This window comes from Ambystoma mexicanum, chromosome 13 (genome assembly GCF_040938575.1).
Source record: "Ambystoma mexicanum isolate Mex_15411 chromosome 13, UKY_AmexF1_1, whole genome shotgun sequence".
In the NCBI taxonomy this organism is placed as follows: Eukaryota; Metazoa; Chordata; class Amphibia; order Caudata; family Ambystomatidae; genus Ambystoma; species Ambystoma mexicanum.
Window position 1 is genome coordinate 786112675 of NC_090938.1, and position 22659 is coordinate 786135333.

General features: G+C 46.3%; 1 protein-coding gene across 2 annotated transcripts in view; it reads right to left on the reverse strand.

The window, feature by feature from the left end:
* MSH5 (mutS homolog 5) overlaps positions 1–22659 on the reverse strand; it is a 402336-nt gene that overhangs the window by 19056 nt on the left and 360621 nt on the right. For both annotated transcript variants that reach the window (XM_069635150.1, XM_069635151.1), the window contains 4 exons: positions 16794–16868; positions 2421–2564; positions 2127–2264; positions 1188–1261 (listed from right to left, as the gene is read on the reverse strand). In XM_069635150.1, the coding sequence (XP_069491251.1) occupies positions 1188–1261; positions 2127–2264; positions 2421–2564; positions 16794–16868 (431 nt within the window). The remainder of the gene's footprint in view (positions 1–1187; positions 1262–2126; positions 2265–2420; positions 2565–16793; positions 16869–22659) is intronic.

Genomic DNA, 22659 nt, shown 5'->3' on the forward strand with positions numbered 1-22659 from the left:
TGCTAGAGCAAGGCCTCCTTACTGGCTGCACTGGAAAGAGGCTCCTGTTCACTGGAGGTAAAGGGCCCCCTGTGGGTGCCAGCCAAGTCACTGGACTGGGAGTACCGTACATAAGGCTGTCCTTGTCCTGTAGCCCCTGGAATGGGACTCCCTGCAACACAGGAGCCCAGAGGCAGCTGGAATCCTGTTTTGCTGCCTGGTGACACCTTTGACCTGGATTTGCTGCGCTCAATGCCTATTCGCTGACACAGGACCTGCAGTGCTGCTTGTGGCAGTTTGTGCAAATTTAAAACAGCTTGCTGCATCTTGAGCCATTGAGATGCTTGCTCGACCCATTGCCGTGGACGTCTCAAGCATCCTGACTGCAGGCTTAACCTTTCAGAGAGCAACTGATTTGAGCGACGTCTCGACCTTCTGGAAGCCATCAAACTCACCTTCGCAAATGCAGACTCGACCGAGCAGAGGCAAATTATCTTGCTGGCGACTCGACTTCTGCTTGAACCGTTAGGAGACATTTTCTCGCCATCTCGAACGCTGGCTCAACACTTCGGGAACCTGCAGCATCGAACCGACACTATGCCCGAATCGTCCCAATTTCGCCCTGACCCAGGCCAAAGCACCAAGACCCCCAGCTCGACACTGTTGAGTCCCCAAAACAAACAACTATGGTACTGGAAAGAGGCATTATTAAAGGGTGGGAGGGGGGTCGTTATCTGATAATTAGCGGGTACTGCCATTCTGCACCATGCCAGATTAAACATACATTCTGGGTGGGGAGAAAATTACTATTTGTCTTTGATTCGGTGCAGTACAAAAGCATAATAACATAACTTAACATTGCCATCTTGTAACATGCTGGAGCCCCATTCATTCACTTGTTGGCCAGACAATAGTCAATATTCGGTACATCAAGTCTACACCCATTATAGATGGGGCTACTTACACAATACAACATGGAGAGGGCGATATTGTTTAAATGGAGTGCTAGGGGTGGTGTAACGTGGGATGTGGTGGAGAAGTGGAGAAGTTGATTAGGGACAGAGGGGAGGTAGGCGGTAAGAAGTGATGGCCTGAATTATCGCTGTAATGCGGCCTAGTCTATCCTTGCGGCCATTCGCTGCTTTGCTGGACACATGCTTTTTGCCAACTAGACCACGAAGCAGGCTTCTAAGAAGAGTATCACTCACCGCTCCAGTTTGCCTTCTTTTGTGGGGTCATCAATGCGCTGGATAGGTTTCCCGCTGCGGAAGAGCTCAGACACCTGGGGGGTGGAGGGGAAGTCACAATTAAGTCATTGCTTGTTTAGAGGATTCAAGAGACCCCCGCTCCAGTTCATCTGAGCCCATAATGGTATGATTCGAACACCGCTTTGATCTAGTTCTTACCCCACTGCTGCAAGCTCATAATAGGTCTTCTAAGAGCATTACAACCTCCAATGGTGTGTGAAAATAATTGCAGATGTCGCTGACAGCGAATCAATGGATTATATTGGCGTCAAAAAACATTGCTCCAGCCAACAATTTTTCTTTCCCCATCTAATCACCATTCTCAGCATATTCTAGGACCAGTGTAAATATATGAACAAACTGAAGTCCTAGAATATGCGGGGAAAGTGCTGGAAAGTGGGTGACAAGAAAAGCACTTTTCCCTAAGAATGTTTTTTCTTAGCGTCAATATAATCACATGATGAACATATTTGTAGAGGTAAGAGTTGCAGCATTGAAGTGTTCTCATAACGCAAAAGTACCCTTACATCTTATTCTAGTCCCACCAATAAATATTATGCCAATGGCCACTCAATTGCAACCCTAACTTGCAACCCCAAAGCTCATTCCATTTCTAGGCAAAAACCTAGTTCATACCCTCAACAAACCCTAATCTGCACTCTAGCCCTAACTCACAACAACTAGCTACAGGCTTCTGCACACCTGGCGATCTTTGCTTTGTGAGTGTGACTTCGCTCTGTGATTGGCTGAGGAAGGTTACATATTATATAGAAAACACTGTCGTTATTTTTTCATTCGTTATAAAGACTGCATACCATTACAGAGTGGCCATTTTGGGATCATGTAGTCCTGTAGACGGCTTTGCTTCAGGATCAGCGGTGGCAGAACACATGCTCTTACCTCCACTCCTCTCTTGATCACCTTGGCAGGCATCCCAGCTAGGGCGGCGATGTTGGCTGCGTGGCTGGCGGTGGCCACTCCTTCCTTCAGCTGGTAGAAGAAGACCAGCTCCTCCCCATCCTGGTAGGTCTCCAGGGTCTGAGGAGAGAAGAACAGTAAGTGATAAGCAAGGAGGACGTGACCACTTCAGAGAATGGTCAGGGAGTGTTTCGGCAGCCCTCCCCAGACTTCATCAGACAGACAGGAGTGGCTGTGACCAGGGGAACTGCACTAGAGCGCTGTCCAGGAGCTTACCAGGTGCTGGACTAGTGGTGAATCAGGCAGGAGCTTAAGCTGGACCAGGCTGTGAAAATTAGTGGAGACGTAAACATGGGGACTGCTTGGTCCCATCTTCATCCAGTGCCGCACCACAGCGGCCAAAAGGGACAGGCCATCCACCTGCATGGAGAGATCAGAGAGGATTGGGTTGGGAGAGGTGAGGTAGATCCTTTATGTACAAGAGTTGTCTTCCATCAAAAGGAGGATATGCTAAAACATCCTTGGATGCCCCCCACTAATCTGGGGTACCCAGTGTCAACGTAGCATACGCACCTGGGATTCAGTTGAAAGACACTGGAACATGAAGTATTGCATTATAGCCGACTCAGAGCAGCACTGAGGCACAATGAGGTACTCAGGTTTACTTTATAGGTTCAAAATATCGAGGTGCCACACGAAAGACACATCATGGGGCTTTTCCTATGCAGCTAGGTTATGGAGACACCACGGGGTTACTGTGCCTGCCCAAGTGATCCACGTCACTGCAACACCCTGTAGGTGTAGGTCACCACAATGCATGGCACACCATAGGGCAGTGATAGTTAAGCTCTGCTTAAACTCACGGAGGCACCGGGCACATAGGAGCAGGATCTAAGAAATTACTACCAATCAGGCTATTACAAAAAATCTTATTTCCAAAATGCACTTTGTAGGCCTCTTTCCCTTATTTGGGTGCCTGCCCTCATCCACCCATTTGACTGCAACTTTCCAAACCCTACATTTAACCCTTTCTATTGTGCTATCTTTTCTGCTTTTTCTCGATTTCAAAATGGACTAGGAATTGCATGTTTGTAATCAGGGTGAATTTGCTCTATTTGCCAATATTTTTACATCAATCACATACTGCGGAAAGGCGGTCACCTATAGACACAAAAAGGTATACCTCATAGTACACTGTAGAGTCATCCCATGGATACAGAGTGGCTGAGGAAGTTACTCTATAGCCGGGGTCTGCAAACTGCTGGTCTCCAGGTATGTTGCGCTACGACTGCCATGATCCCTCAAAATTGACCTTGCTTGCTAGGGCTGATGGGAGTTGTAGTCCAAAACATGTAGCGAGCCGAAGGGTGCAGCCGCTTACCTTACAGCAAATTAGGAAGCACCGGTGTATATTATGGAGCCACATCAGAAGGCAAGTCATCCTATATCTGTCTAGAACGTAGAAGCCAGTCTGGCCTACTGTTCAATCTGCAGGTTATAGGGCTGAGTTAGGGCAATATATCAAGATGCCGTATGTTGTCCTCATAGACAGCCAACTAGCGCTGCACCTTTCGGCTTCATAGAAACATAAGCCTATAAGCTACTAAGTTACCTGCTCCTTGGCAGAGTTAATTATGGCCATGGTGCACTGCGGATTAATAGGCCTGCCTATGGCCTCGTTGGGTTGCCAGGATGCACAGGTTCTCAGCTCTTGGCGCAGTAAGACGCTTCCCATATCAAGATGGCAGCACAGATCCGCTGGGATCACCCAGTTTGCCCGATTTAAAATGGCATGCATAAACATTTGTGTTTCCCCGGGATTTAAAAGTGGAGGCTTAGGTTCTGTTAAAGGGCTTGAGCAGTACCCACTGTGTTGCAAATCGCCCGGTTTGCTTAGTCCCCAGACTTATCTTCATCGCTACTTCTTGATCAGTTCTCCTCTTATGGGTGATTTCCAGCTCCAATATAGTGTATGTTTGTGAGGCATTTAATGCTGACTACATCAAAAAATCTCAAATATAGAGATACATGAAATATGCCTGATGGATTTCGTTATTGACCTCCTCTCCGCCAATCAAAATGTTCAGCATGCAGTCAATAATTACTGGCATTGATTGCATGCTGAATATTCGGTCTTCAAAAGCTGACAGCGAAACAACAATGTAATTTCCAGACCAGACTTTTTTCAGAAAGATACTTCCACTGAGGGAGGACCCTTTTCCCCCTGCAACATCCTATTTAAAAAAGCCAAAGAGAAATCGAAATCATGGGAAAAGCTTTTCACTTTCTTATAGAGAAACTGTTTACTTTTTCACATATAATACAAGTTCATGTTAAACCTGCTGTAGTTTAACAAAGTTGCAATGAAAATGCATAACCAATCAAGACAACCTTGTTTTCTAAATACTACAAATAAAAGCTCATTTAATTTGCTAACATAGTTTGTCTATTTACTTTACTGATTTTTAAAGTAATGTTTTTTTCACCACGAAAACGTCAGATCATGTAGTGCTAGTACCACACTTTGCTAACAGCCTAATAGGCGTCGGCAGGGGTCATTATCAATTCGGTCTGTAAGGCTATATTAGTACCAAAGTGGGTTCGTTTGGAAGGTCTTCATGTCATTTTCAGGTCTATTTGGAATTTCTTTTGGGAGATCTGCCACAAAACGCCTAAAGATGAGAAGAATTCTAGACATGGGTTCCTAAGACCTCATCTGCAAGCGTCTATTTAAATGTAATCTCTGGATCAAGAAATGTGACTAAGAATGGCATTAGAGTGCTTTTTCCATACTGTATTGAATGCGTAGGGTGCTCTTTTGGACCCAGCTTGTCCCACAGACTTACAAGTTATTATATAATTGATTTCAAATATATTGGGGCTGGGGGGGTGGAGTGTTGATTAGAATGCTTCTGTGTCATGCTCCAAATTTGGAAGACATATTTTTTTTTTTTTTTTTTTTTTTGAAAGCTACAGTTTTAACATATAGAGAAAACTTTTGTTTCAAATGGTCACTTCAAGATTGAGAAAAAACAAAACAACATCCTAAAGGTTCATCACAATTAGTTCAAGGTTCAAAGGTTCAGAAAGTTCTTTGAGGTGATTAATTTTTGAATTAGCTAGAACTAAAGCTAGCACGATTCTTCATTCCTGAGTAGACTAAGGACGACAGAAGGAAGATACAAGGATAGGAAGCAGAATTCAAATGCAACATAAACATAAACATAAACAAGCTTTGTCTCAAACTGCCAACAGATCGGTTTCTGATCTATTAAAAGTCTAAGCACAAATGCTCTCAACAGATTCAAGTCAGAAAGTGACGAAGTCACACCACAGGCCCTCGTGGGGCATGCCTAACTTACAAGCACAGTTAGCATGGAGACTGAAGCAATATAATTAAGTAATTTACAATGGCACATACGTGTTTAACGTTATTGCCACTGGAAATTAGTCGCCACCAAGCCTCCATATCTCCATCTAAAGGCGCAAATTGGCTCAGGTGCTTTGAGCGTAAATCGCAGGTGGCTAGACAATCAAGAATTAGATGTTTTAAGGTTTCAGTGGACCCTCGACAAAAACGGCATAAATTGTCCTTCAGCGAGGCATCCTTTCTTTGCCATAGAATTTCCTTTGTTCTCAAAATATTTAAACGAAATCTTAGGAATTGCTCGCGATAATGTCTCGAGTAGCAACGCAAAAGATAGGAAGATTGTACGTTTAATTTTTTGTGGTCAGGACTCAGCCATTTTGAAGAGGCCAATTTCTCGTGTGCTTCCAGGTTGATGGTCCATGCCCAGATATCAAATTTTCGTTTCGCATGTTGTGGTCGTTTGAACAGATCGTAATTGCCGATTTCCGCAACATCAGCCCAATGTTGGACTCGTGAACGCCAATGGTCTAGTAAGCAAGCCCTGGTGGAGTCGTCCACACCTGAGAAGATACAGTAGGCCGCTGGTTTGCTGTTTTCTTTCATCTTTCGCATCAGTACAATTGATTTCCAGATCATATGGCTATAAAGAGAGTTTAAGGACAGTTCATGTCTTAAAGTGATCACAGAGACACACTTCGGAAGGTTTAATGCACGTTTCCAGAAGCAACCTTCAAGCTGGTTCCAGGTGTTTTAATTTATGTGCCAGCTAGCTTCTGCACCAAAGGTCAGAATCGGTACCACCTTTTGTAGGTAGAACATTATGATCGGAGTTAGCGAAAATTTGCCGAAGTTTTTGTTTATTTTGGCCGCTTGAAGAGCCAGTCCTAGACATTTTACTTTCAGGGCGTCCACCCATGACTTTTCGCAGAGCGAATTATTGAACTGCACTCCAAGGTACCGTATTGAGTTTACTGATGACAAGCGCTGGCCACCGACCGCCCAGTTAAAGGCTTTATCTTTCTTGCTTCTCACATGGCCAATTGTGACAATTTTTGTTTTTTCAGTGTTTATTTGAAGCTCATTAGATGATAAGTAATCGTACAGACAATGAAGTAGTCGCTGCAGTCCAACTTGTGTTCGATCCAGCAGCACCAGGTCATCAGCATAGGCGATGTATCGTACAGAAGTCCTATGTAATTTCGGAGGGAAGCAGTGGGCTTGATCTAAGTGGGGCTGTAGATCTGCTAAAAATAATTTAAACAGATCAGCTGCCAATGGGCACCCTTGCTTTACACCTCTTGTTGTTGTGATTTTATCGGATAGTTCCCCAGCCTTATTTAAACGTACTCGAATTGAAGTATTAGAATGTAGGGCCATGATAGGATTGAGTATACCAACTGGACATTTCATCTTAATAATTTTAGCCACAGCAGATTACGATTTATACCATCAAAGGCTTGCTTCATGTCAATGAAGGCCAGATGTAGCTTGGTATTTGCTTTTAAGGCTTCTAATTTCAGGATGGTTAATATTGAGATGTTTACATCGACGCCAACGCCCTTTGAGAAACCAGTTTGACGGTCATCTAAAATGCCAACCTCACAAGCCCAGGTTGCCAATTTTGATCTTAGATTTGATCCGAAGATTTTACCGATCGAATCAAGTAGGGCGATCGGGCGATAGTTTTCAGGAGAATCCCAACGCCCCTTTTTGTGGATGGGAACAACAATTGCAGTTAACCAAGACTCAGGCAATGATTTATGTTTGGTGATATTCTTGAACAGACATTCAATGAAAAGCGCCCATTGCTGCATGTTTTTTTTTAGCATTACGTTACTGATCAAATCTGGGCCAGCTGCACGCGAGTTCTTTAGTAATTTAATAGCGTGGGTTATGTCATCAAGCGACATTTCTGTGTTCCATGGCTCACCTTTGGATCTAGACTGTAGTTCAGGTTCAAAAGTTTGGCTGTTAAAAACTTTAGAGAAATGTTCGCACCAGACGTCAGCTGAAATGATGTTCTGTGTCGAATTCATGCTGTTTGCCTGGCCTATGTTTAAAATTTGCCATATTTCGCGTGTGTTTTTTGTCAGCATATATTTCATCATTAATTCGGCACGGTCTTGTTCTATTATCATACGATTGGAAGTTACCCAATTTCTAAACAGCGTGCGTCTATTTCTCACTTCCACTGATAATTTTTGCTTTGATATGTTTCTGTTTTTTTTTTTTTGACATCTCAAGTCTCTTCTTAGCTCTTGTTTTTTCTCATGCAAGAACTTGCAGAATAGATGTTTGTGACTTTTTTGTTGTATTTTCGAACCATTAGGATCGGTTGTATGTATCGATAGAAGGGGTGTGTAATCTATCCCAATAGGCAATCTCATAAGCTTGTCAGTTAAGCAGCCAATCTGATTAAGACTAATCCGCAGCCGATTGCCGCTCCTGTTTGTTTCGACGGGCAAGTTGTATAAATCTGTAGGAATGGCAGTTGACAAGAGACATTCAAGGTTTAACAGTCTATGGTCGCTATTGGACATGTGGTGGACATGCAGTGAGTTGATCTTTGGCTCAAACACTCTTGAAATCCAAAAATAATCGATGATACTATGTAGGTGCTCTCTATGCCAAGTTGGATGTGCAGGATTATCACCTTTGACTGCACCATTAACCATTATACAATCACGTATTTTCATTGCCTTTGACCATTGTTGAGCTCTGACTCCAATCTGATCTTTGGGAATCAGATGGTAAGTCTGGTCCTTTGGAGCATATTTAAACCAGGTGCAATTTAAGTCTCCGCAGCAAATAATTGTTAAATTGCTGTGTTTTAAAATTGCGTTATCCATTAGAGAGCATACAGCATCTATGAGTACCTTCGAGCTGATATTAGCCGCATTCCAGTAGCAGTTTATGATTAGAAGCGATGTCCTTCTTAAGTCAGCATTGTCGTACATTGCGTGCATAAGTGTACCTTGAACAAAAGAATTGGGATTAAATGCTTCTGGTGTGGACCAGTTTTGTGACAGGCGAACCATAGTTATAAGTCCTGCGCTTGAGCGCCCATGGGCATTTTTGATGGCTGGATTGATTAAGGTAGTAAAGCCATCTCTCAGGGGGGCCTCAGACAACCAAGTCTCCTGTAAACAGATGGCAAACACCTTTTCGAGAGGAAATTCAAAGTCATTAAATAAGTGGCAAAACCCTCGAGTGTTCCAAGAGAGAATTGAATGAGGAGCCTCCGCTGTTGTCAATCATGGCTAAACTTGAGCATGTACTCTCGAACGGCTCACATAGTTCTTCTTTTGGGGCTTTATGTGGCCGTGGGTACCTACTGTAGTTAGATGTTTTCTGAAGTTTGCAACGTCTTCAACTTGTTTAGCGAGCAGTTGCTTGTCGGACTTCTTATCGGAATTATTTACGATGTCAGTCTCAGGTTCACTTGAAATTTCGAAGCCAAACATCAAGAGGTCGTCTGCAGCTTTCAATAGAGTATTACGAACTCCCCATGAAGCGATGTGTAACAGAACGGAATCAGAGCATTGCTCTGTTACATATTCAACTATTTGGATGTCCTCAGTGACAATCAGCCACAGAGGAGGAATGTGTTTGAACAACCTTAGCACATTAGACCGGTTCAAATTTAACTCGTCATCACCCAGAATGTTTTGTAATCTCAATTTATGATTACTTTTTGATGTTTGCCGGGAACTTTTCTCAGCATCCTTGAAATTAGCAGTGAGCTGCAGTTTGCGCTGATTTAGCGTTAGTTTTGGGTTGAGACTAAGACTCGTTGGGGCAGAATCGGCAAGCCCTCCTTCCGTCGCACACCGCCCATAAGAAAGCTCAGCATTTCGCCGATTGGATATAACACTCTTAGCCGGAAAAGACTTATGGCGTGGAGGCTGAGGCGAAGGCAAGTTTGCCTCGACGCACAATTTAGACCTTTCGTCATCACCTGAGATCGAATAAGTTGACAAGTCGCATAGGTCAATCGAAGGAGAATTAACTGATGCGGCAGAAGAACGGTCCTCCGAAATTATACGCCGCCGCTTCACTCCAAGTTTCAAGGAAGAGGGATGGCCAATGCGGTGTGTCTGTACATTTTCAGTGCAAGATTTCATGTTACGCTTAAATAGGCCTACTCTTGGTGGAGTGGATAAGTTCCTGATGAAGCTTTTGGTGGTTGAATGTATGCCTTGCTTTGGATTAGGGCATGATGTCATGTTTTTTCCCTTTCTCAAAGGGACTGTGGATTTTGCATTCTGCGTGCCAACATTCCTTTTTGGCACCATACCCAGATCACCTGTTTTGGCTGGACCTGAGAAAATGCCGAATGATGAAAATGGATTATTAAGTGGAGCTAATTGAACCGCTGGAGGCTTTGAGGAGTCCATGTCCTTTAGAGGGCCTGCGTCGATAACTACAGTTGACTCACTTTCTGGTAAAGGTTGACTTGCATCGAATGAAGGTTGTGGGATTACCTTTGCCAAGACATTTGTGCTTGAATTTGCTGTACGTGCACTGGATATAGAAATATTTGCTGCGTCTTTTGAGTCAGAATTCTGTGAGCTTACAGCCAAAGAAGGAGGCATCAAATGAATATTCTTAGCCAATGAACAAGTGTCCTTACACACATTAGCTTTTCCGATTGTGGTAGGTGGTGAAGGGTTAATGGCTATATCTGCAGTTGAATCCTTAAGATCTGTTGACCGGGTTTCATTCCTTTTTTGATTAGATGAGATGACCTTGCTGATATGCGATTGCCAACGAACTCTCAAGCCTTCTTCAGCTTGCATTTGATCTTTTGAAAATGTGATGAAGTTATCAATTCTTTCAAGTTTTGACATTAGGTTCAATAGCATCGCTCCTTGATCACGAATGGTTTCATTTATAGACTCATACAGTTTTACAAAAGGAATCATTGCTTGCGAGGAAGCAGCAAGCACGTTATTGTGGATTTGAATTGCAGCGGCAACTGATAGACTGGATTTTGAGCTTGGGGTTTTGCAGGATTCATTGGCAAGGCTTGAGTTATGTGATAAGTCCTTGGTTGGAGTGTGGAGTGCAGGTAAAGACACAGGAGTCGTACTAGCACTCACTCTTTTTTTACTCAATTTCCCATCTAAATAGGTGCCCGCTTGTTGCGGTATATGAGATTTCTTTTGCTGACCCTTCTGAGGCGAAAACTGCGTCGACTGACGTGCCGGAACTGAGAGTGCACTAATGTCAGGCTCCGAGGGCTGACCACTCAGGTTCAGTGCTGGGATCCGCACTGTTAAACTGGAGGTGTCCTTCATCAGGGGAGTTTGCAGAGATGCATCGGAACTGTTGGTAGGAAAGGTTTTTGGAGGCACTTTAGGAGTGTGGCTTATATGAGGAGCATTGGGCCTCTCCGGACACTCATATTGAGATGAGCGGGCAGAGCCAGAGCTGGAAGTGAATGAGTCTGCACAGTTAGAGTTTATCGAAATAATTGTGTCACGACGTGGATCTAGCTGTGGCATCCAGTGAATATTGGAGGCAGAAGCTTGTGAGAGCATTCTTGACTCTTGAATTGAGTCGTCTTTTGCACGTGGACCTTCAAGATGAAGAGCAGAATTCTGTGGACAAAGTATGATGGAAGATGACGCTTCAATATCTTCTGCATGTTTTGTCGAAAGGATAACTTCGTTCGATTTCACAGCTCGAGACGGGGCAAGAGAAGGAGCAGTAGATGGTTGTTCCTGGACTAAAGTATCTGCACACATGATTTCCGCATCCGTTAAATCGAAAGGAAAAAGGGGGATGTCGCAAGAAACAATTTGCATAGAGGGGAGTGCATCGTCCGGGCCTTCCTCCACAGGCGGGGCTGGATTTAAATTTGCGAGAGAGAGTTGCGGTATTAAGCGTAATACCTTTTCTTGGATTACATCACTGAGCGTATTACTCAATGGGGTATCGGTAGTTGAGGGAATTGAATCACCGAGGACAGAGTCATGGTTTGCTGCAAGATGTACTTGAGCGGTTATATTGTGAGAAACAACAGGTGCAATTAGGTCGACAACTTGCTTGCTTACCTTTGCACAAGTCTTGATTTTGCCTGGCATGGCAGTCCAGGGGTTCAACATTTGTCGCTGTTGTAATGTATTGAGTCTTGTCTGAGGGCCACGAGCCGGAGAGGGCGCCGCTACCTTTGGGATGTCGACCATGTTCCAGCGGCGTACCAGCGAACCAGCAAACAGCCAAACAGCCGCTGCAAAAATGCACTCGCCCTTCACTCACGAGGGCTTAACGCCGCGAGGGCGCTTGGGTCTTGATTTTGTAGAATTCCACCTGGAGGGGGCGGGGCTAGATCCACGCCGCACGCCGACTTGCTCCACGGCAACCAGGAATGCAGAGCGTCGAGGAACAGCAGTGACTGAGAATTAGTCACGCAAACGCCAAACAGCCGCTGCAAAAATGCACTCGCCCTTCACTCACGAGGGCTTAACGCCGCGAGGGCGCTTGGGTCTTGATTTTGTAGAATTCCACCTGGAGGGGGCGGGGCTAGATCCACGCCGCACGCCGACTTGCTCCACGGCAACCAGGAATGCAGAGCGTCGAGGAACAGCAGTGACTGAGAATTAGTCACGCAAACGCCAAACAGCCGCTGCAAAAATGCACTCGCCCTTCACTCACGAGGGCTTAATGGAAGACATATTTAAGTCATTATATGATATTTGTACCAAGTTCCTCGAGGAAAGTGGATGTTCACGGTAACTCATTGACTGCTGACCATGCCATGAAACTCCTTAGTTATTCGTATAATACAGTCAATATGACATTTTGTAGATGTAATGAGACCAATGCAAACCTTCAATAAAAAAATGAAAGAGAAATAAAAACTACTCACCAACAAATAAAACAAGGATTCAGATCTTTATCCAATATAAGCTTAACAATTCACCAACATTTGGTAAGATTATGTGTCAAACTGATATTATTGCCCATGAAGAAGAGATCACAAATGGCTTCATTGGTGCCCGAAGCCAACTCAGCCGAAAAAGTATACATGTTCTTAAGGCTCTGCTTATGTGTTGCCTTGCTCTAAAGATTTTAAATGACTCTTCTATATTAACCTTCATTCACATGTAGTCTTGAACAGCAGGCAGTTTGGAAATGTTTATGGACTACCACCACTAAATAAGCCAAATGTGAAATCATTTCGACTGGATGTTGATCCAGACTCCAGATTAATGTATTGCATGGTCTGCTGCCAGTATGAAAGACAATAATCAGTGTTGATGTTTCGCCCATTTGTTTTAGCGTAAGAGTGAAGAAGATTGAGTTGTTGCTGTAGCCCCTCCGGGACGCAATCCATGAGGACAGGATCATCTGCATAACACAGTCATTGAACACGCGTGTTCCCTAATCCAGGCGGATAGACTTTCTCAGAGATCAAAGCCGTGGAAAGATCGGCAAGATACAAATTAATCTAAGTAGGGGCCAGAATGCAGCACTGTCTAAGACCAACATAGGCAGGTGTGGAATCAGTGCCCATACCTGTTTGTGTAAGTCTTACTCTGTCCCTGGTATTGGTATAGGGAGTGTTGTGCCAGCTGGGATGTTCCAGCCCTGGAACTTCTGCCATAAAAGTTCTCTCTTCGCAGAATCGAAGGCGGGGCTACTCATCGATAAATGCCAGTAGACAAGTTGTTGAATCTGCCAGGCCAGTTCCACTATAGGTACAAGTGCCAATACATTGCCCAGGGTGCTGGCCCCTTTACAGAATCCGGGCTGGTTACAGGCCATAATATGATAACCTTCTACCCAGGTATTTAATTCCAAGAGCAGGACATGAGCAAAGATCCTAGCAGGTGCATCTATAGTCCTTGGGATAGCTGCGCTGCCCTCTTTTATGCACTGACACAATGATACTGTCTCCCCAGCTCGATGGAGGAGAGCCAGTCACACGAATGGCTTTGAATAATCTGTGTGGCATGTTAGCCCACATCCTAGGGTTCATCTTTAAAAGGGCATAGTCTAGACCATCAAGTCCCCGAACGCATCACAACGAAAGGCTCTCAATTATGCTTTCGATCACTTGAACTTGGTGGACATAGTTTCAATTAATGTTGCCCCCATTACGACTTATGTCTGCTGAAGGCCTAGATCCAATGGTCTTGAAAATAAAGAATTATTTGGTCTTCCACCCAGGGGACTGTTCTATACTTTATCACTGGTGTCAAAGGGGGGACTGAACCTGGAGAGCAAACATCGGCCAACAAAACCTAAATATGGAGCTGAAACAAAACAGTCTGAGTTGTGGTACAGATGTTTAATTCCTCTGGCATTTGAGGGGTTTGAGAAGTTTGGTTCAGTGGGTTTCTACTCACAATGCCACGCAGATTCTATTAGCAAATGTTTCCAAAAAGTCTGATTTTTCTCTTTCAAAAGCTGGCATCTTACACTGGGACGGGAGAGGAAGAATTAGCTGATATCTAGTGGGCGTGTGTACATGTATGATGGTCCTCGTCAAGAACGGCTGGAAGTCTTGACATCACAAACTGGGTTCTTGAGAGGAGACAGAAGTAGTTTATTTTTGCATTGAAGCCTGTTTTTTGCAGAAACGTTTTTCAAAGTTAATTTGTGTTGGGGCATAATCAGGAAGCTCCACAAAACCACATCAAATAACGTTTTGGCCTCAAGGATGATGACAAGTGTTTAGATCTGATTGCGGTGTGACAAATCTTTTATGTTAAGGACCTGACATATGATGTTGACCTCTTGTCGACCTTTTAGGGAGAATACTTGGTCCAGGTGTGCTACTCATTGCAGATCATTGCCCAGATCTTAAGAAGCTTGTAATCCACGTGTATTAGCTGTATAGGTCTACAGTTGAGGCATGCCGGTGGATCTCTGCTGGGATTTCATATTACAATGGTTCGCGTGGTTTTCAATGTTTGCAGTTCTTCTGTTTCTACTGTCTCGCTGCGTGACAGGAGTCAATTCAGCAAGATATGTTTTCTAAAGATCTACTTACTGTCAAGCCTCAAGGCCAGGGGAGGTCCATGACCTAAGCACCATAACCTCCTCACCCATTCTGGGCCAATCCTGGCAGTCGTAAATGCTCTTTGCGAATATGATTTCCGGGGTATATTTAGCGTATTCAAATATTCCCCGCCATCTGTTTGTGGCTACTCTTGAGCTTTGAACAAATTAGTAGTAGTCTGCAAAAGCTTTTCTAATCTCATTAGCAATGGCCGGGACTTCTGTATCGCTGCCCTTGATAGCAAAGACGTGCTAGAAGCAGACCCCTCTTTTCTCCTTCTTCCCAATATTTCTGTTTCTGACACATCAGGGATTCTGCAGGTACATCTTATTGAGTTCAAATCTGAGTCTTGAGCTTTCTAATCATAAAGCTGACACTTCTCCACCCCCGACCAGTTTTCTGCTTGACGGGCACTTCTGAATTTTTGTGGGAGAATCCTCAATTTTTCAGCATCAAGCTTCTACTTTCGCAGAGTATTCACTGTTTTAACGTCCTCATATCCAAGCCTTCAGACTTTCCCGGAGTCTGCGCGTGTTTCAGGCCGTCGTCGTTAGCTGCGAGTAAGACGGGTATTTCCTTTCCCAACAGTTCTATCTGTTTGTTACTCTGCGGCTGGAATGGACAGAGTATCCAAATGACTTTTGCACTCTCTTACCTGTCGCGACAGTGTGGCTACTGGAGCATGGTCAGATACAGCTGTGTTTCCTAAGCTAGTGCCTACTTCCAGTTGGGATGTGGATTTACCCATAAGGAAAAGGTCTCTCCAGAAATATGTCCAATGTCTAAAGGAATAGAATGAGTATTCGATGCATGAGGGTCATGTAGTCTCCAATATCACTCCACTCTTTCGCTGTCATGGTCGGTCGTGGCCTGTTATTTGAAATTCCAATTGTTTTGTATAATGGAAGATTTGCTGTTAACTCCCCTCCCCCACTGGTCTTCTTGATGCCCCATCTCTCTAACCATTCCATTGCCGAAGGGTCCTGGCTTTAGCCCAGCTGACATTCCCCTACCCTCCCACTTTTTTATTAGGGAGATGATGGGTTTTATGTGATGGGTTTTATGGGTACCGAGCTCTTGGCAGACTGAACTGCATTTAAGCGCTGATCTTGAAAATAATCAGCATGAGACATGTAGGAATGAAACAGGCCTAGGTGGATCATTGGAAACTGTAGGTGTTTAGACATTCACGCAACAGAAGTAGGGAAGTGATGTTCCTTAGTTCCCAGGGCAATGAATTCCACAATGTAGGTCCATTGACAATCAAAAAACCAATGCCTATCCCCTCTTTGAACGTCGTGGGTTGAGGGTATCTTAATAATGTTCTTTCCTCAGAGCTAAGTGATCTCGTAGGCTGGCAAAGAGAACTCCTGTTAACAAGGCACAAGGGGGCTTGTCCATTCACACATGTGCACATTAGGCAAAGACTTTAAAGTCAGCTTGTTAACTCACAGCCAGCCAGTGTAATGAGATTCCACGGTGTGACGCAGAAGTAAGCCTCAACGCCCTGAATATCAGTCTGACTACCTCATTCTGGGCCACTTGTAGTTGGTGAAGTTGATATTTGGGGAAGCCTATTAGAGTAGCATTCACATGATGCCGCTTTGAGTTCACCAGAGAATCTACCACCACTGGGACACCCGCAGAAGCCAAGAATGGGAGACCTGACTGCAGTCGCCGGGGGAGGGGTATATAATATATAGATTGAATCGTGGCACTGATTTGAAGATTACAGCCCCCATCGGACTGCCAGTCGCATCCTAAATTCTTGAACTTAGAGGCATAGGCAGAAGGGAAGCCAAACAGGTGAGGCGGTGAAGGTACTGCCCCGGGTTTGTTCATTAAGCCTTTTGGACCTACCAGTATGATTTGAATAGTATTTCTGGCTTCTTGTTCAGGAAACCTGTCTTTAAGCCTCTGCTGCCCAGCTTGCCCATTGCAAATCCAAAACATGGGTGTTACACTGGAATTGCAATACCAGGTTGGAGCCTCAACTCACGGCTTCCATCTTGAGACCCGGCCTTTAAAATCCCATCTACGGACAAGACCAACCATCGCCTATGGGTGGCTGGCAATGCCACTTGTAGGACAAGGGGGCAAATGGTGCAATCATGCTTGCATACTCTGGTTCTTGTGGCCCAATTTCACTTGTGTATCATTGATCAGCCCCTGAATGGTGTAGACCTTCTCTTGCCCCTTGGCACCACTACATACATTATATGTCTACCTATTGTGCAACAGGAGGAACATCACAACTGCTACTTACCGTGTTGGTTCCTTTGCCAAACTCATCAATTAGGACCAGGGAGTTCTTTGTGGCGCTATTCACAGCGCTGGCCACCTGCAGGATGGGAAATGCCAAAGAGAAGTGGGTTATAGAAGGGGGTGCAGGAACCAGGTGCAGAAGAACAGGTAGAGGTGTTTACATGGGCCCTAAGACTGGACTAGCACTGCAGAGGATGCTGCTCATGTTTCCATGCACATCACCACACAAAAGAGGCCAGGCTGCAGAGGCCTACTGGGGAATCTCCACAGTGCCCTCAGAAATGGCTAGTCAATCCTGGGTGCTGCATGTTCAGGACTGGGGTGCACTAACAGAGGATACACGTGAAAGCCCCAGCACTGCAGGAGAGGCTACAGGTGTGGTGTGGTGCAGGTGGGCAACTAGACCAAAACATGGGGGAGGGCGTGGGTGGGCTAATGCTTTTAAAAGTGGAGGGAGAGGGACACATTACTTCTATGGGGCCCCCATCCAGTTCACCCGAAGGAATGTTGGGGGGGGTGGGGGGGCTAGCGTGATATTAGCACCAAATGCTGCACTTTAAAGCACTTCCGGACACTGCCATTGCCCATAAACATACCATTTAAAGAGGAAATGCACCTTTGCATTAGAGCCAGCCAGCATGTGGATGCTGCGATTGCCATTAGCAGTTGCTAGTTACTGGCGCATGTACAACTGCATCATACCATAACCCCATGCAAGGCTGAGCAACACCGCTGTTGAGGTGTCTTTGTGGGGTCGGTAGGAAATCAGGAGGAAAAGCAACGGACTACACATTGTGGACCCGCAATGTGTGCCTGGCATAACTAACCTGAAAGAGAACCACACACATTGCATAATATAGAATAACAAGGCAAAAAAGCCAGTCTGAAAACACTCATTCTCCTGTGGAGCGGAGCTCCGCCCAGTCCATGCAGCTGCAGCAGCAAGGGAGGCACAAGACCACACAGCGTAGCTCAACAGGTCACTGCGAAGGGATCCACTCATTCTCCTGTGGAGCAAATCTCCGCCCGGCCCATGCAGCTGCAGCAGCAAGAGAGGCACAAAACACACAAAATAGCTCAATAGGTCACTGCGAAGGGATCCACTCATTCTCCTGTGGAGCGGAGCTCCGCCCGGCCCATGCAGCTGCAGCAGCAAGGGAGGCACAAGACCACACAAAATAGCTCAACAGGTCACTGGGAAGGGATCCACCCATTCTCCTGTGGAGCGAAGCTCCGCCCAGCCCATGCAGCTGCAGCAGCAAGGGAGGCACAAGACCACACAAAATAGCTCAACAGGTCACTGCGAAGGGATCCACCCATTCTCCTATGGAGCGGAGCTCCGCCCGGCCCATGCAGCTGCAGCAGCAAGGGAGGCACAAGACCACACAAAATAGCTCAACAGGTCACTGCGAGGGGATCCACTCATTCTCCTGTGGAGCGGAGCTCCGCCCGGCCCATGCAGCTGCAGCAGCAAGGGAGGCACAAGACCACACAAAATAGCTCAACAGGTCACTGCGAAGGGATCCACCCATTCTCCTGTGGAGCGGAGCTCCGCCCGGCCCATGCAGCTGCAGCAGCAAGGGAGGCACAAGACCACACAAAATAGCTCAACAGGTCACTGCGAAGGGATCCACCCATTCTCCTGTGGAGCGAAGCTCCGCCCAGCCCATGCAGCTGCAGCAGCAAGGGAGGCACAAGACCACACAAAATAGCTCAACAGGTCACTGCGAAGGGATCCACTCATTCTCCTGTGGAGCGAAGCTCCGCCCAGCCCATGCAGCTGCAGCAGCAAGGGAGGCACAAGACCACACAAAATAGCTCAACAGGTCACTGGGAAGGGATCCACCCATTCTCCTGTGGAGCGAAGCTCCGCCCGGCCCATGCAGCTGCAGCAGCAAGGGAGGCACAAGACCACACAAAATAGCTCAACAGGTCACTGCGAAGGGATCCACTCATTCTCCTGTGGAGCGAAGCTCCGCCCAGCCCATGCAGCTGCAGCAGCAAGGGAGGCACAAGACCACACAAAATAGCTCAACAGGTCACTGGGAAGGGATCCACCCATTCTCCTGTGGAGCGAAGCTCCGCCCGGCCCATGCAGCTGCAGCAGCAAGGGAGGCACAAGACCACACAAAATAGCTCAACAGGTCACTGCGAAGGGATCCACCCATTCTCCTGTGGAGCGAAGCTCCGCCCGGCCCATGCAGCTGCAGCAGCAAGGGAGGCACAAGACCACACAAAATAGCTCAACAGGTCACTGCGAAGGGATCCACCCATTCTCCTGTGGAGCAGAGCTCTGCCCGGCCCATGCAGCTGCAGCAGCAAGGGAGGCACAAGACCACACAAAATAGCTCAACAGGTCACTGTGAAGGGATCCACCCATTCTCCTGTGGAGCAGAGCTCTGCCCGGCCCATGCAGCTGCAGCAGCAAGGGAGGCACAAGACCACACAAAATAGCTCAACAGGTCACTGTGAAGGGATCCACCCATTCTCCTGTGGAGCAGAGCTCTGCCCGGCCCATGCAGCTGCAGCAGCAAGGGAGGCACAAGACCACACAAAATAGCTCAACAGGTCACTGCGAAGGGATCCACTCATTCTCCTGTGGAGCGAAGCTCCGCCCGGCCCATGCAGCTGCAGCAGCAAGGGAGGCACAAGACCACACAAAATAGCTCAACAGGTCACTGGGAAGGGATCCACCCATTCTCCTGTGGAGCGAAGCTCCGCCCAGCCCATGCAGCTGCAGCAGCAAGGGAGGCACAAGACCACACAAAATAGCTCAACAGGTCACTGCAAAGGGATCCACTCATTCTCCTGTGGAGCAGAGCTCCGCCCGGCCCATGCAGCTGCAGCAGCAAGGGAGGCACAAGACCACACAAAATAGCTCAACAGGTCACTGCAAAGGGATCCACTCATTCTCCTGTGGAGCGAAGCTCCGCCCGGCCCATGCAGCTGCAACAGCAAGAGAGGCACAAGACCACACAAAATAGCTCAACAGGTCACTGCAAAGGGATCCACTCATTCTCCTGTGGAGCGAAGCTCCGCCCGGCCCATGCAGCTGCAGCAGCAAGGGAGGCACAGGACCACACAAAATAGCTCAACAGGTCACTGCGAAGGGATCCACTCATTCTCCTGTGGAGCGAAGCTCCGCCCGTGCACCTCCAGCCACTGGCAGCAGCAAGTGAGGAATTCAATGTGGCTTCTACTGCAGTCAGTCTGCTACACTAGAATCCCTGGTGCACTAGCTGGGTGATGAGGACATATACCCCTTGTCAAATCAAGTGCCATGGTATTAAGGCAGGGCCGGTGCTATACTAGCGTAATTCTAGCTAAGAGCTTGGGGGCCACCAACAGAGGAACAAAAGGGGGCACCAATTTGTCCTTAAAACATCAAATCTAACCCATTGTAAGGGAGGCTTTTTTAATAGAATGATATCTACCCCATAAGGGGACACCCAATTTGTATAGATGAGGTAAGGTGAAATTAAATTTGCCCAGGTCAACATATTTTGGTTAAACAGTGAAGCCAGGTTTCTAACCCATTCTGCAATTAAGGTACTTGACCACATACCTTTCCAAGATCTAGTGAGTATAAATATTTAAGTTTTGCCCTACAGAATTACAATACTGTGTAAAGAGTTTACTTGGAAAGTTTACATACTATAGTATCTCAACAATGTATACATCCAAAAGAATATCATTGTAGCTGAATGGAAGCCTACAAGTGTGCGAATAAAAAGTAATGCGAGCCAGAAAATTCTCCTGCTTTACATTGGGTTTTTTGCATGCCATTTAAAGGCATGTAAACAGAGCAAGCAATTGTGTGATACAGTCCCTTGCTTATAGTAATTGTTTGGCACTAACATCCAGCTTGTACTTATGCATGATGCTCCCCAATCCTGCTTTGCTGCGCGTGCGCGCGCGCACGCACGCACGCAAGCACGCACACACACACACGTGTCTGTGCACCCCACTCTTGCTTTACTGAACGCCACAGCAACTCCAGCACATGTCCACATATATTTAAAAAAGAACATTTGAATATTAAAGCAAACCCCTTTTTGCATGTCAGATTACCAGATGTCACAGATGGCCTCATGCATCCACAGACCCCCAATAATGAAATGTGTTTCAAGATTTCATTAAAACTCAGGTAAAAAAGTAATTTGGGATGATAGGGTTGGTCCAACTAAGGTTGTCCCTAAAGCTTCTTGAGTCTCTATGGTGCTCCCTCCACCGTAACCCCCACATTATTCCCGGTGATCGCTAATGCCAGACAATCGCTACTGTCTGGTTCCAACCTTTGCTCCAAGGAAGGGCCCAAAGGCTGAAGCCTTATCTAACTCACTCCCTCCGGGACTTCCTAAGGATTCTCAAGCTTCTGAAGCCCGATTCTAACTCACTCCCTCTGGGACTTCCTAAGGATTCTCAAGCTTCTGAAGCCCGATTCTAACTCACTCCCTCCGGGACGTCCTAAGGATTCTCAAGCTTTTGAAGCACGATTCTAACTCACTCCCTCCGGGACTTCCTAAGGATTCTCAAGCTTCCAAAGCCCGATTCTAACTCACTCCCTCTGGGACTTCCTAAGGATTCTCAAGCTTCTGAAGCCCGATTCTAACTCACTCCCTCTGGGACTTCCTAAGGATTCTCAAGCTTCTGAAGCCCGATTCTAGCTAACTCCCACTGGGACTTCCTAAGGATTCTCAAGCTTCTGAAGCCCGATTCTAATTAACTCCCCCCTGGACTTCCTAAGGATTCTCAAGATTCTGAAGCCCGATTATAACTAACTCCCTACTGGACCTCCTAAGGATTCTCAGGCTTCTGAAGCCCGATTATAACTAACTCCCTCTGGGACTTCCTAAAGATTCTCAAGCTTCTGAACCCTGATTCTAACTCACTCTCTCCGGGACTTCCTAAGGATTCTCAAGCTTCTGAAGCCCGATTCTAACTCACTCCCTCTGGGACGTCCTAAGGATTCTCAAGATTCTGAAGCCCGATTATAACTAACTCCCTACTGCACTTCCTAAGGATTCTCAGGCTTCTGAAGCCCGATTATAACTAACTCCCTCTGGGACTTCCTAAGGATTCTCAAGCTTCTGAACCCCGATTCTAACTCACTCTCTCCGGGACTTCCTAAGGATGCTGAAGCTTCTGAAGCCCGATTCTAACTCCCTCCCTCTGGGACGCCCTAAGGATTCTCAAGCTTCTGAACCCCGATTCTAAGTAACTCCCTCTGGGACTTACTAAGGATTCTCAAGCTTCTGAAGCCCGATTCTAATTAACTCCCCCCTGGACTTCCTAAGGATTCTCAAGATTCTGAAGCCCGATTATAACTAACTCCCTACTGGACCTCCTAAGGATTCTCAGGCTTCTGAAGCCCGATTATAACTAACTCCCTCTGGGACTTCCTAAAGATTCTCAAGCTTCTGAACCCTGATTCTAACTCATTCTCTCCGGGACTTCCTAAGGATTCTCAAGCTTCTGAAGCCCGATTCTAACTCACTCCCTCTGGGACGTCCTAAGGATTCTCAAGATTCTGAAGCCCGATTATAACTAACTCCCTACTGCACTTCCTAAGGATTCTCAGGCTTCTGAAGCCCGATTATAACTAACTCCCTCTGGGACTTCCTAAGGATTCTCAAGCTTCTGAACCCCGATTCTAACTCACTCTCTCCGGGACTTCCTAAGGATTCTGAAGCTTCTGAAGCCCGATTCTAACTCCCTCCCTCTGGGACGCCCTAAGGATTCTCAAGCTTCTGAACCCCGATTCTAAGTAACTCCCTCTGGGACTTACTAAGGATTCACAAGATTCTGAAGCCGGATTCTAACTAACTTCCTCCGGGACTTCCTAAGGAGTCTCAAGCTTCTGAAGC